This window comes from Peromyscus eremicus, chromosome 7, assembly GCF_949786415.1.
Source record: "Peromyscus eremicus chromosome 7, PerEre_H2_v1, whole genome shotgun sequence".
Classification (NCBI taxonomy): Eukaryota; Metazoa; Chordata; class Mammalia; order Rodentia; family Cricetidae; genus Peromyscus; species Peromyscus eremicus.
Window position 1 is genome coordinate 19460959 of NC_081422.1, and position 12728 is coordinate 19473686.

General features: G+C 40.9%; 1 protein-coding gene across 1 annotated transcript in view; it reads left to right on the forward strand.

The window, feature by feature from the left end:
• Positions 1 to 12728, forward strand: part of Bmper (BMP binding endothelial regulator) — a 257107-nt gene that overhangs the window by 235229 nt on the left and 9150 nt on the right. Inside the window, exon 14 of the mRNA XM_059266725.1 lies at positions 8349 to 8479. Within this exon, the coding sequence (XP_059122708.1) occupies positions 8349 to 8479 (131 nt within the window). The remainder of the gene's footprint in view (positions 1 to 8348; positions 8480 to 12728) is intronic.

The following is a 12728-nucleotide window of genomic DNA, read 5'->3' on the forward strand; positions in this document are numbered from 1 at the left end:
ACTCGTGTGTGTGTGTGTGTGTGTGTGTGTGTGTGTATGTGTGTGTGTGTGTGTGTGTGTGTGTGTGTGTGTGTTGGGAGGTTGACCCTGTGACTATCCAATCCAGAATGTGATGATCTGGATACTCTACCCCATGCCTCTTTTTCTTAGAATTCCCTTGTTCTTGTTCTGTAACCAAGCAAATTCCACAGATGCTTAAGGTCCATCTCATGTATCTTACAACAGGAAGACCTTCTGGACACCCAGGCCACACCCCACAGAATCTGTCCACAGCTTTCCAATTGCACTGGCTTTCTGCCATATCCGACTTTATTTGATTTAGAGTTTGATGTTTAGTCTCTTCTCTCTCTCTCTCTCTCTCTCTCTCTCTCTCTCTCTCTCTCTCTCTCTCTCTCTCTGCCTTAGTCTATGTGTCTTGCTTTCTGCCTTTGACAAGCACAGGCTCCATGAGTTCATTCCTTTTAGGTAGGAGTCAGCCAAAAGTCTAGCGGAGGGCAGGATGGAGGAGAGAAGGGGAAAGGCTCGGCCGAGGCCAGTTTTGTGTCTGTAACAAGAGAAGCTGAGTGACTCCCACCTCAGCACTCTGTGGCTCTGTTCACACCCTACAGAGAAGCCCAGCCTTGGAGTGCTGCCCTAGCAATCTTAGAAGTTCTAATATTCTGACCAGTACTTGAGCCACAGTGGACAAATGCCAAAATGATGAAAGGATCTGGAAGGAAATAGAAATGTCCTCCTGCTTTGGTTCTGCAAGCTTTCCTGCCCTTTCATTAACAACCTAACTAAGCAACTCACACCTTGGCCCACGTCATCGAATCTGGTAACCTCGATTTTCATATTACAGTGCTGTTTTCCCTCTTGATCATTGGATGGCTAAGGAAAAGCGTGTTTAAGTGTCTGCATATTACAGGAGGATATTTACGGCTGTTACCTGGATGAGGTTTTGTTGTTGTTGTTGTTGTTTTTTATGCTTTTTGTGATATGGATACATCACCTCACCTTTGTTACCAAATCTAGATGCTTCTTTGAAACATGGGTTAGAGCGATGAGGCAGAATTTTAAGGGTTCAAGTGCAGGTGAAACTCGTAGTAGTCTCATGGTGACTGACCCTCTTGGCCAAGGCTGTCTCCCATCACTTCTCTTTGGCCTCTTCTCCTCGTTTCCCAGGGACCAACCAGCCTCAGCTAGTTTGACCAGCTTCTGAGAACTTCGCAGACATGAGTAACTAGAGCATTTGTGGCCACATGCAGTTCTCTCGTTCTCCTCCTGCTGCTAAGTCTTGCCCCCTTAGTCCTTAGTCTCAGGAAAGATGATTTGTAGGTCAACAGACACAGACCAGCCAAAGTCCCTCCCTGGTGGTGGAGGAGAAAGCGCTCCTCTGTGGCTGGCCACTGTCTCTGCTGACTTGATTGCTGTTCTGGAAGCAGAACAAAGATTCCCAAAGGTTAATCTTTCTCCCCTTTTATCACATTGTCTGGAAGCAGAGGCACTCATCACCATGCATCACAAGTGGCCCTTATTACCAGCAAAGGCAGAAGGAGAAGGGCTTGGCTTTGCTGTTGCTAGGAAGCATAGCCATGTTTATTTTAGCAGTACTAGAAGCTTTTTAATAACACAAAAAGCTATAGGTTATTCTTACCATAATGAGCATGTGCTTTTCTGGAAATACATTAAAGCAGACTTATCACGTCCTGTTTTCCAACAGTCATTAAATTAAGAAAAAAAAAAAAACCATCTAGGATATAGGACTGGGTTGTAAGAAGCTCCAAATAAAAACAAGAGCAGAAAGGATTCCCACAGAAGCAGCTTACTTGGGGGTCTTGTGTAGTCATGGTCTGTGAGGCAAGTGCTGAACCCTGTGAGACCACCCTCCCTGCCAATGTGTAGCCATGGCCTGTGAGGAAGTGCTCAACCCTGTGAGCCCCTTCCCTCATGTGTAGCCATGGTCTGTGAAGCAAGTGCTGAACCCTGTGAGACCACCTTCCCCCCAATGTGTAGCCATGGTCTGTGAGGAAGTGCTGAACCCTGTGAGCCCCATGCCCTATGTGTAGCCATGGTCTGTGAGGAAGTGCTCAACTCTGTGAGCCCCTTCCCCCATGTGTAGCCATGGTCTGTGAGGAAGTGCTGAACCTTGTGAGTTGTACAAGGTAGTCACACCTCTTTCCTCTGTGCTTTATGCTTTTCTGGATACTTACCAAAGCTACATGTTCAAAATACTGCCTGGATCTAGAAGAACTAGACACATTCCTCATCTGCAAGAGAAAAGAAAGTTATATAAGTCCAAGTACCAGAGGTGCCATGAGTCTGGGGCTCAGGAGGGTGTGGCTATCCTTTCCAGGGCTAGTCAGGGAGAACATGTGAGGAATTTGAACTGAGCTTGTAAGGACCAAATCATCAAACAAATAAACAAACAAACGAAGCAGACTAGCAAGGTAGGAAGGCGGCCCAGGGTTGATGAGATGTTCTCTATGATCTGGTGAATGTAAATGAGTAAAAGTAGTAGATTGAACTCTAGGTTTCTAGGGATCTTGATTTGATGCCAAGAAATGTGAACTTTCCTTTTGGTTGTTTTTAAGAGAGGATCTCACTATGTAGCCCAGGCTGGCCTTGAATTGGTGTCTCTTCTGATTCTGCTCTCCAATCATTAGGATGAGCGTCCTTTTGATGTACCAGTTAGAAGGCAGGGGTGACCTTGATTCTAATCTGACTACAATTAGGAATCCTTCCATGATTACAAGGGTGACTTCTCCTGTTGTAATGGAGCTGAGTTCTGGATAGTACCACTCAAGAGAACTTTCTATGTTTATGAAAAGGTTCTGAATTGTCCAATATAGTGGTCACCAGCCAAGTGTGTCTAGTATGACTACACAAATGGACTGAAACTTTATTTCACTATGACTTACTATTTAGACAGCCAAGTAGGGCCAGTGGCTACCACCTTTGAGCTTTGCTGAGGGAGTAGTGGTGGTGTTGGTTTCCCTGTCAAGAAATTGGGATGAATTTGACTTCAGAGAGGGATCTGATCACAGATATTGGACCTGATGTTGATAATGAGTTGAAATATTAAGACATGTTTTCAAGGAGACAGTGAACTACCAACACACACACACACACACACACACACACACACACACACACACACACACGAGATGGTCTGTGCTGATATGCTGTTACTTTTGTCACTCTCTTGCCATTTTGCTGGGATGATTGTCTGTGTGAACTTTACACACAGAGCCTGCAGGAACATACCAGAAGCTAGGTGGATGAATCAAAAAAATCTACTTCTATATACACTACAGAAGATGGATGTATGGATGGAAAGTACACTGTAAAGAGAATGCTTGAGGCCCAATTCCTTGGTTGTTTTTATTTATATCATACATATAACATGTATGTAAATGTGCATATATGTATATGTTAGTGTAAAAGATAGTTTATTGCAGAGTAAAGAGGAGCACTCTTGGGGAGTGAGAGTAGACAATAGCCAAAGAGACCGTTATGCTAATCCACATTCAAAGCAGACTGCTTTCCTGAGGTGTTTTCTTATGAAATTGATTGACAGGCCCATTTGAAGTGAGCCTTACAGGGGAGTCCTTATTCTTTAAGAAAACCTCCAGCTAGATAATATTCTTATAAGATTCATATGGTTAACTGTTAACGAACTTCTGGGCCAGCGATATGACTCAGTTCCCATTATTTTGACGACTACTTTGAGTCCTACAGTTGCAGTCTTTGAATTTTACAAGTTGTTAACTATGAAAGAGCGTCCAGCCCTAATGACTTTGAATCCTGCTAATATCAAACTCAGTATCTAACCATCCCCTTAAGAATTGAAACTCAGAATCATTCAGGAGTTGGGAATGAAGTTAATCTGACTACTTCTGGTTGAAATGGGCATAGAAAGGTTTAGGGACTCTACTCTCCACTCTTGGTAATTCACAGGCCATGGAGGACAGTCAAAGAGACACAAATACATGGACTCAGACTGCTGAAGGATCTTCTGAAGAGGAATAGATTGTACTTGAGAACAGACAAAATAAGACAACAATTAGATACACAAGGTCTGAACACTCCAACAACCACTACTGAGATTGTGATGAGTGTAACCCCTTCATCATGAAAATCTGAAGCTCCAATTCTAGAGCTGCTTGCTAGAAGGGATGGTGGTGTTAACATGGCTTAAATTTTACTTTGTAGCCAGGCCATAAGAAAATACCCATTTAGCAACCTCGGTTAAGAAGAAGAAACTTGCTTTGGCTGGATTAGTATACTACTGTAATCAATTCCTGGTATCCCCTTAAAGAAGAGCTGACCACCTTAGAAATCAGGAAGTTCTGGAAGAGGGAAGGAGTTCACTGACCCAAAGTTACCTTTTCTACTGTTTTTGGCCCGTACAAGAATTAGTTTTTATTTCCAATATAGGAAGTCAGAGATCAATAAGCACACAAATGTCCCTGACAAGCAAGGCATGGCTTTTAGAGAACGATGAGCAAACAGTAAAACTCTTATTCATCTGCTCATTTGAATAGGTTTTAAGGTCTCTTGGGCATTGAGCTTCCCAAGGGTCTATGGGAGATACTTCATCTGGAAGATTTCCTTTCCAAGATTTCAATCAGGACTGATGAATCCAGCTGGCAGTTTCTGGACCCTTGGTGATTGCATCTTCATGATTAACCCAAGGCTCCATCTCATTGATGATTATGTTTGAGTTAGAAGCCAACTGGCACTGGGGGTTTCCTAATTCCAGGAACAACATCTGGGATTCTGGTCTGGAGTGCTTTTAATCTCAGAGCAGTGACCTTCCAGGACCCTATCTTGTCACACCAAGGGCAAGGGGCCTTATGAGGATGCCTAGTCTCTGGTCGGTTTTCTCCTCTATTGGCTTGTTTGGTGACAGACACAACATTTATTTTTTAGTCTATTTCCTCTGGGAGAGAAGCCAGAAGGGAATCTTAAATCTCCCTATAAGAATTCAGAAGTTCTATGAGAATTTATTTTTTCTTTTTCTAGTAGCTCTGGCATCTTTCCTCCGTCTCTGTCTTCTATATTCCTGTTGTTGTGAAGCCCTTTACAGAGAAAACCCAAAGAGGAGTCAGGTAGTTCGACCTTCAGATCCTTTCTGGCGAAGCTCAGTGTAGGCAGTCTGTCTCCCCATTTGGCACAATGACAGCTGAGTCTCTTGACAAAGTCCTTATTTATTAGAACACAAACATGACAAAGGAATGTTGTAAAAGCACAACCATAAAAGCCATAAATCGCAGCAACATTAAAAGTCATTAAAATCTTGTTACTTAAGATATAACATGGTTATATACATTATATAATATTGATGCCTATCAATTAAAGGAATGACAGTAATGTCCCAGAAATGTGTATCAGTTCAGTGCCACATGTCATAAACTACATTTTCCTAGTACTGAATTATTAAGTGTGATAAACATGAATAGAACAGTTGAGTAACAGTCATTCCCTCTCCTGAAGTTGATTTGAAGTGCATTTCAAGATGCTTTTAGTTTTCTGGTAATAAATTCCTTTGTAACCAGCAAGAGTATGCATAATTATTCTGTTATCTGTCCCATCTGTCTGGATGTAAAGTTCTTAGTGTCAGGAGAGTGGTGTGAAGACAGCACAAAGTGAATCTAATCTAAGTCTATCAACAGTCCTAATACAGACTAGGAATATTTCAGTGGAATTATTTAAAAACTAAGACCAATAAATGGACACTGTGAATTTCTCTGATTGTTTACCCTATCATACAACTCTAGTTCCTAAATTGTGATTTTAAATATAAATGCATTCTATACTTCTTTTGATTTTTTTAGACATGAGATGTATTAATTGTGAGAATTAAAAAATAATGAGAGCTATAATTTTGCCATCCCAAGCGAGCCATTATGAATACTTAGTACTGATATTTTATTTAAAGCATATCTGTTTTAATTTATTTTGTTTCTGTGATTATACAATATTGAATTTTATACTGCTTGTCCCCCTGTTAATCTACCCTGAATATTTTCCATATTTTAACATTTCCAAAACATCAGTGTTAACAGCTGTAGAGTATGTAAAGTCACCAAAGTTTGTTTAAATGGGTCCCTGTTGTGAGCAGGGTAGGTTAGTGCCCTCTTTCTTAGACTCCGTTGTTCTGGAAATCCTTATATCTGAAGTCTCTGTTTACATGGATTACGAGTCTTGTAGGTGTACAATTTCCCAGTTGAAAATAAGAATCTGTATTTGGACCATGTCTTTCCCATATAACGCCACCATTTCCCAGGTGCCATTCTGCCTGTACCATGCCAGTGAGTCTGTGTGTATGAGGGAAGGACCTCTGCACAGGCCACAACAGGGAGACAAAAGCCTATTATAGATGTAAGGTGGGAACGACAATAGAGGGAGAGCCTGGAGCCGCCAGCCACGCTGTTTGTAAAGTCTGAGCATGAAGTTGATAGGTGTAGGGGGTTTCTGGAACGAACACTGAAACATGAAAGGAAACGAGGTCTATGAGGATGCACAGGCAACATGGAGTAGCTACTTTAAGAACAAGATTAATCTGGCTTTTCTTTGGAAATCTAGAGACACCATCCAGTGCAAAGACATCACTGTGTGTTCAGTGCCTGGATACATTGGCTGGACTATGATTTCATAGGATTTCTGTAGTGAAGGTGGGTCAAAGTATGAAGAAATGCAGCTTTGATCACCACAGAAAGGAGAGAGATCCATTTCTCAGTTGTGGCCTTTGTGTTTAAGGCAGCAGTCATCTGTGAAGTGCAAAAGGCTCTTCTTGTTTCTACCCATGGTCCTTTTGTCTCCGTTAATCCCCATCTCTCAAGACTGTGCTTCAATGCTGGACTACCCAGGTGCAAAGCACTACTATAGACTTTTTAAATATAGTTTCTGCTCTTTCATTCTTATTCATAACCAGGTGGTATACCAACTAGTACCTAGTGCTAACTGATCTCTCTCTACAACCAGTAGATCACGTGCCTCACAGTGTGTTGACACTAGATGGCCATGGTCCAAATACTTTTCAGGTTCATATGTGTCATTAAAATCTTGATTATTTTTATTTGTTCAGCCTTGAAATTGGTTCAGCAAGGAAGGAAATTGCTGAACAAAGACATGAAAAAAGTAAGATAGCTTAATTTTATTAACCTTGGGGTTCCCTTACATAAAAGTCAACTCAAAATTGTTGAATGCTATATTTGCCTATAGAGGTGAGGATTGTAGTATGATATAATAAGGGTAGAATGCTCAAAGTCAGGAAGCAGAATTTGATTTGCTCTTTCACTGGTTATAAGTGTGAATGTGGGCACATCTGTTTGAGTAAAATGATCCTTCATTTATAACACTGGAACTCTACTCAGTAGGCCTTGTTTATTATTCTGTGACAGATAATCTGCCAAAGTATTTTGTAATCTGTAATATTCCATCATGATGTAAATTCATTATGTCTGTCTAGTTGAGATGTTTAAAAACTTGTTTGCCTTTAAACACATTTCAGCTTAATTGTTATCTTGGTCATTCATTTTCATATATAACCTTCAATCCTCTTCTCTGCTCAACCTAATTAAGTATTGGAAATGCTTGCTCTTTTTGGAATTCATTATTCTGCATTCTAAAGATGAGACTGGGATGCAAGACCTTGCAAGAGCAAATGCTAATTGCACATCCCAAAGCTATGGGCTTTCATGCTTTTATCAAATTGCTCAGTGTTCTTGGCTTTGTGATAGTAGAGCCAACCATTCTTCTTTTTTTTGTAATTTATTTATTCTTATTTTGTGTACATTGGTGTTTTGCCTGCATGTATGTTTGTGTGAGGGTGTCAGGTCTTGGAGTTACAGACAGTTGTGAGCTGCCATGTGAGTGAACCCTGGGCCTCTGGAAGAGCAGTCAGTGCTCTTGACCATCTCTCCAGCCAACCATTCTTGTGTCATTACAGTCACAAATGTCAGCATGTTGATGATGCCTGTGCTCCAGGAGCTGCCTTGTCAGTAGGGTAGCCTCTAGGTTCAGTGGCTGTTTACAGTCATGGTAATTAAGATTAAGTCAAATCAGACATTCAGTTGCTCATTGGCTCTAGCCATATGCCAAGTCTTCAGTGGCCAAATACAGGTAGTGGCTAATTCTTTGAACAGTAGGAATATTAAAACATTTGTGACATAGCAACAAGTTTTTGGGATAGTCCTCTCAAAGAAACAAAACCTGATATCACAGTGTTCAGAGGCATTAAGCACTAAGATCGCCTACAGAATATTTATACTAATTCCTAGGTATCTATTTTCAGGATTATCATTTCAAGTCTCTGATAATTTGATATATTAAAATGTTATTTTCTCTCCTGTGACCAATAGGTCCTGTGTGACAGACATGTGTGAATGTCCAGTCCATAAAAACTGTTATTGTGAGTCATTTCTGGCATACACTCGTGCCTGCCAGAGAGAAGGCATCAAAGTGCACTGGGAGCCTCAGCAGAGCTGTGCAGGTAAGAGAGCCCTGGATGATCTATCTAACAGTAGGTCACTGCCATGGCCAGAATAGCAATGGGATGGAAGGGGGAGGGGAGCATGTAGATGCTGCTATGAACAAGCCATATCCGTCCTTGACCATAGGGACATCCCATCATTGCTCCAACTGGATTGCAACTTGATAAAACACAGGAGCTTCCCATGGGGTGGAGGAGACAGCTCTTAAGACAAATGCTTTGTGACATGCACATTTTAACAATTTAAGGATTTCCACTGTTGCAAAATCCTCCCAACTTCAAGCTAACAGCTGGATATGCTTAGGACATGGACAGTCACAATTAGCTTAGATTATGTGTGGAATGAAGGAGATTCAGGACCATCACGGTTATCTAAGGTCTTCAGGATAAACATGCTCAGTTAAAATAGATTGTTGAATAAACCCCAGGAGAATGTTTCATTCCCTTGGAGAAGACAGATTCCTACAGCAGTGCTTATTAGCTGTTTGTCCTCATTAATTAGATACATGTAAAATAGATGCCTCTCTTCACTGAAAATATTACGTGGTGGCTAAGTGCTGGGCATTGTGCTAGATGCTGTGGGTACTTTGATGATTGTAAGTGATGAGTTTCTTGTCATTGAAGTGCTGCTTTCTTGTGAGAGAAGACAAAAACAATAACTTACAATAAACACTTATGAATGGTAGTTAAGTGTGAAGAAAGAAACAGACAGTGCAGAGTTGTAGAAAGCAAATGGAAAAAGCGTGGGTAGCTACTTGGACAGTGTAAACAGGAAGGCTTTCTTAATAGAGATGGTGCTTTCACATGACACTGAGGGACTGAGGGAGTCAGGACAAACAGCCCGTGCACAAGAACCAGGTTGAACAGCCACAAAGCAGCAAAGACAAACAAACCAACCAACCCAGGGTTTCTCACACTGGAAAGGAGTCAGTTCTGACCTGATCCTGATGTTCAAAGAACAGGGGAGCACAAATGGGGATGGATGGAGAGGAGACTGGAATGTACAAGCTTTCCAGATCTTGGAAAGGAACCTAGCTTTTGTTTTAGGAAAAGTGGAAGCCAATGGGGGGTTAAGGAAGTTTGTTTTACAAAGTTTAGTGCATAGAAATAGAGTGGAGGGAGTCCATAATGAACACAGGTGGCTGAGGAAGGATTATTGAATAAGTTATGGTATAAAATGGATGGTGTCTTAGATTAAGATAATAGTTGTGTCCATCTTGGAGGGAAGGAACTGTTATGGAATTTCACCATATCAAGGTGTGAATATTAGTGATATGTGCATAGAGCATCCTGAAAAGTGTCCAGCTCACAGATGTACAGTCAGTGACAGTCAGTACTGCTACTTAGAGTTGAAGGTGACAAGGCTGAATATGTGTCATCTAGGCTCAAGTGCTGGGGAACTTTTCAGTATAAAGGGCCAGATTTGCCAAGAATTAAAAAGCCTGGGTTTTTTGTAAATGTGAGGTAGTCCTAACAGCCTTAGTTCAGATCTTCAGTGGGAAGGCAGTTTATGGCATTGCTAGCTTCAGAGTGTCTTCATTAGTGGAACATAGGAGAGGCAATCTGGTTCAAAGAACAGTCAAGATTTCCCTTGACTGTGTGTTTACAGTGTATAGGCATTGTACTCACTTGAAACAGTAAGTCTCAACCTAGCTAGAATTAGAATCACTGAGAGGTTAAAAGCCACACCAGGAGCTCCATGTACAGATAGCCTACTTCAGTTGGCCTACACACCCCTAAGAACTTCCCAGGCAGGTGACTTTTACCTACAGCATGAGTGGAAGCCACTGAGTTAATTGTGTGCTTTCTTTGGTGGTCTTGTTGCAATAGGATGATGGATATGCTAGCGATTCAGCTCCTGAGTGATACTGATCTTCAGCAAGAGATCATAGCATTTTATCTACCTTTGATATACCTTCATTTTTGCTCTCAACTTTGAAAATCCAAGTATAACTTTTGTATCGGAGTTCCCTTTCCACTCACAGTGCTTCTTTTCATAGGGATGTATTAGTCTGATAAGAGTAACTCACATTATGATTTAGCTGAGACCAATGGGAAGAAATGCATGTGGCTGAGCTCTAACCTAAGGCTCCTATGCTAGGTCACATATGAGAGTGATGCTTATTTAGGATTGGATCTTTTTAGCCATCATTAGTAATCGTAGCTCCTTGGCTTTGAGTTCTCGTTCCCTCAAATATTCCAGAAAATGAATAAAATAGATGGAGGCAAGCACCTAATCCATCCACATATAATAGAGGGCTCAGCAGCATTCTATCTATTCTATTAGCTGTTGAGATGCTTTGGTTTGGATCCTATTAGATACAGGATATATGAACCTTCTCCTCCTGGCCCAGAGCTGTACTTAACACCATTCCAGTGCACACATTGCATTTGAGGATGACACTTTTCATGTCAGCATATTCATTTTAGGGACTGAATTTCTGAAGCTAAAATTGCTTTAAAATAGAAAAGGAATATGGTCCCAATGCCAATCCCACAGATTTGAGGAGAAAGACCATCAATCCAAATTATGACCAAATTAAGTAAAGCAAGCAATAAACTAAAACAATTTTAGTGTGTGTGTGTGTGTGTGTGTGTGTGTGTGTGTGTGTGTGTGTGTGTGGTGTGTGCGTGTGTGCGTGTGTATCTACATAGACTGTCTTTCCCTAAAGGCAGGGCTCAAGAGATCAGCATTAGACATGGGTGAGATAAGGGATTTTATAATTCAGCAGTAGGGGGTTTCCAAAAGAGAACTTGGCAGACAAATAGGTGGGGTTACAGAAACAGAACATAAGCATAACAAGTTGCTCATAATAACCTTCTGAAACAAAGGCATGGTTGCAAGGTGGTCATAACAAAGTCATCATAACAACAGGTGGCCATAATAACCTTTTGAAATAAAGGCATGGTTGCAGTTTCCTGGAATAGACAGTACAGAACTATTTGAAGTTAAGGTTATAGGTGGGGCACAGCCCAATCCTTGGGAGACAGATTTAATCATAAACAGAAATGAACCTGGTTTGTCTTTACTATAAGATGGCTTTCAAGCCTAAGATATAAATGAGTTGGTTTGTCACCTGAAAAGTTCTACTTACTTTTCAAAATTAGTGGATCCATCTGTCTGAAGTGTAACTCCATCAGAGCAGACAATGCTGCACACACACACACACACACACACACACACACACACACACACACAGAGAGAGAGAGAGAGAGAGAGAGAGAGAGAGAGAGAGAGAGAGAGAGAGAGAGAGAGAGATGTACCACAGACTTCCAAAGATTGTCAGTTGGTACATTGAAAAATAGATTTGCAGCTCTTGGTGCATCTCTCATAGAGTTTTATTCAGATCCATTTAGAATATTGAAGACTGTAAAAATACAATTTACTTGTTTTCAGCTTTCAGGTTCCCTGACTCATGATAGCACTCGGGGATACTAAGACTAAAAGTGTTTCCTAGTGTAAAAAACTTGGGAGCTGAAGAAATAAGAAACAAATGAGGCAGGAAACTGAATGAACAAGTGACATTTTAAGGGTTCCCCTGGATTTTAACCCTATCACTGCTGTTGACAAGCCACTGTCTGTGCCAAGAGGGACCAATGGAATTCTAATTAAGCCTGGGAATTGCTAAATAAAAGTTAACAATGCTAAGAACTATGTTTATGTGTTTAATAACAACTAGTTTTAGATTCTGTTATTTTCTAAGCACCTTCCCTTTGATGAGGAGTGTACTAGAATTTTATATTGTATTATATCTTATCTCGTGCCCATGAAAACCGTATGGTAAGAACTCCACCACGTTTTATTGATAAGATGTTGAGACTTAGAATACTTCAGCAATTCTATAGAAATTGAGGAAGAAAGTGAGAAAGCTGGGTGTCAAACCTAAGTTAATTGATACCATTGTAAGAACACAGAGAAGCAGGAGAACTAAAGTGTAAGGTTGAATACAGCTGGCTCTGATTCACACACACACACACACACACACACACACACATACACACACACACACACACACACACACACACACACACACACACACGCTTTTATTGATTCTTTATGGATTTTACATCATGCATTCCGATCTAATTTATCTTCTTGTCCCCCGGAATCTACCCTCTGCCCTTGCAGCCCCTCTGCCCCACCATAAAACAAAACCAAATTTATAAGAAAAACCAAAAGCCAAACAAAACAATGAAACAAACCCAAACCCAAAACAAAAGAAGAGGAATCTTGTCATGGAAGCTGTAA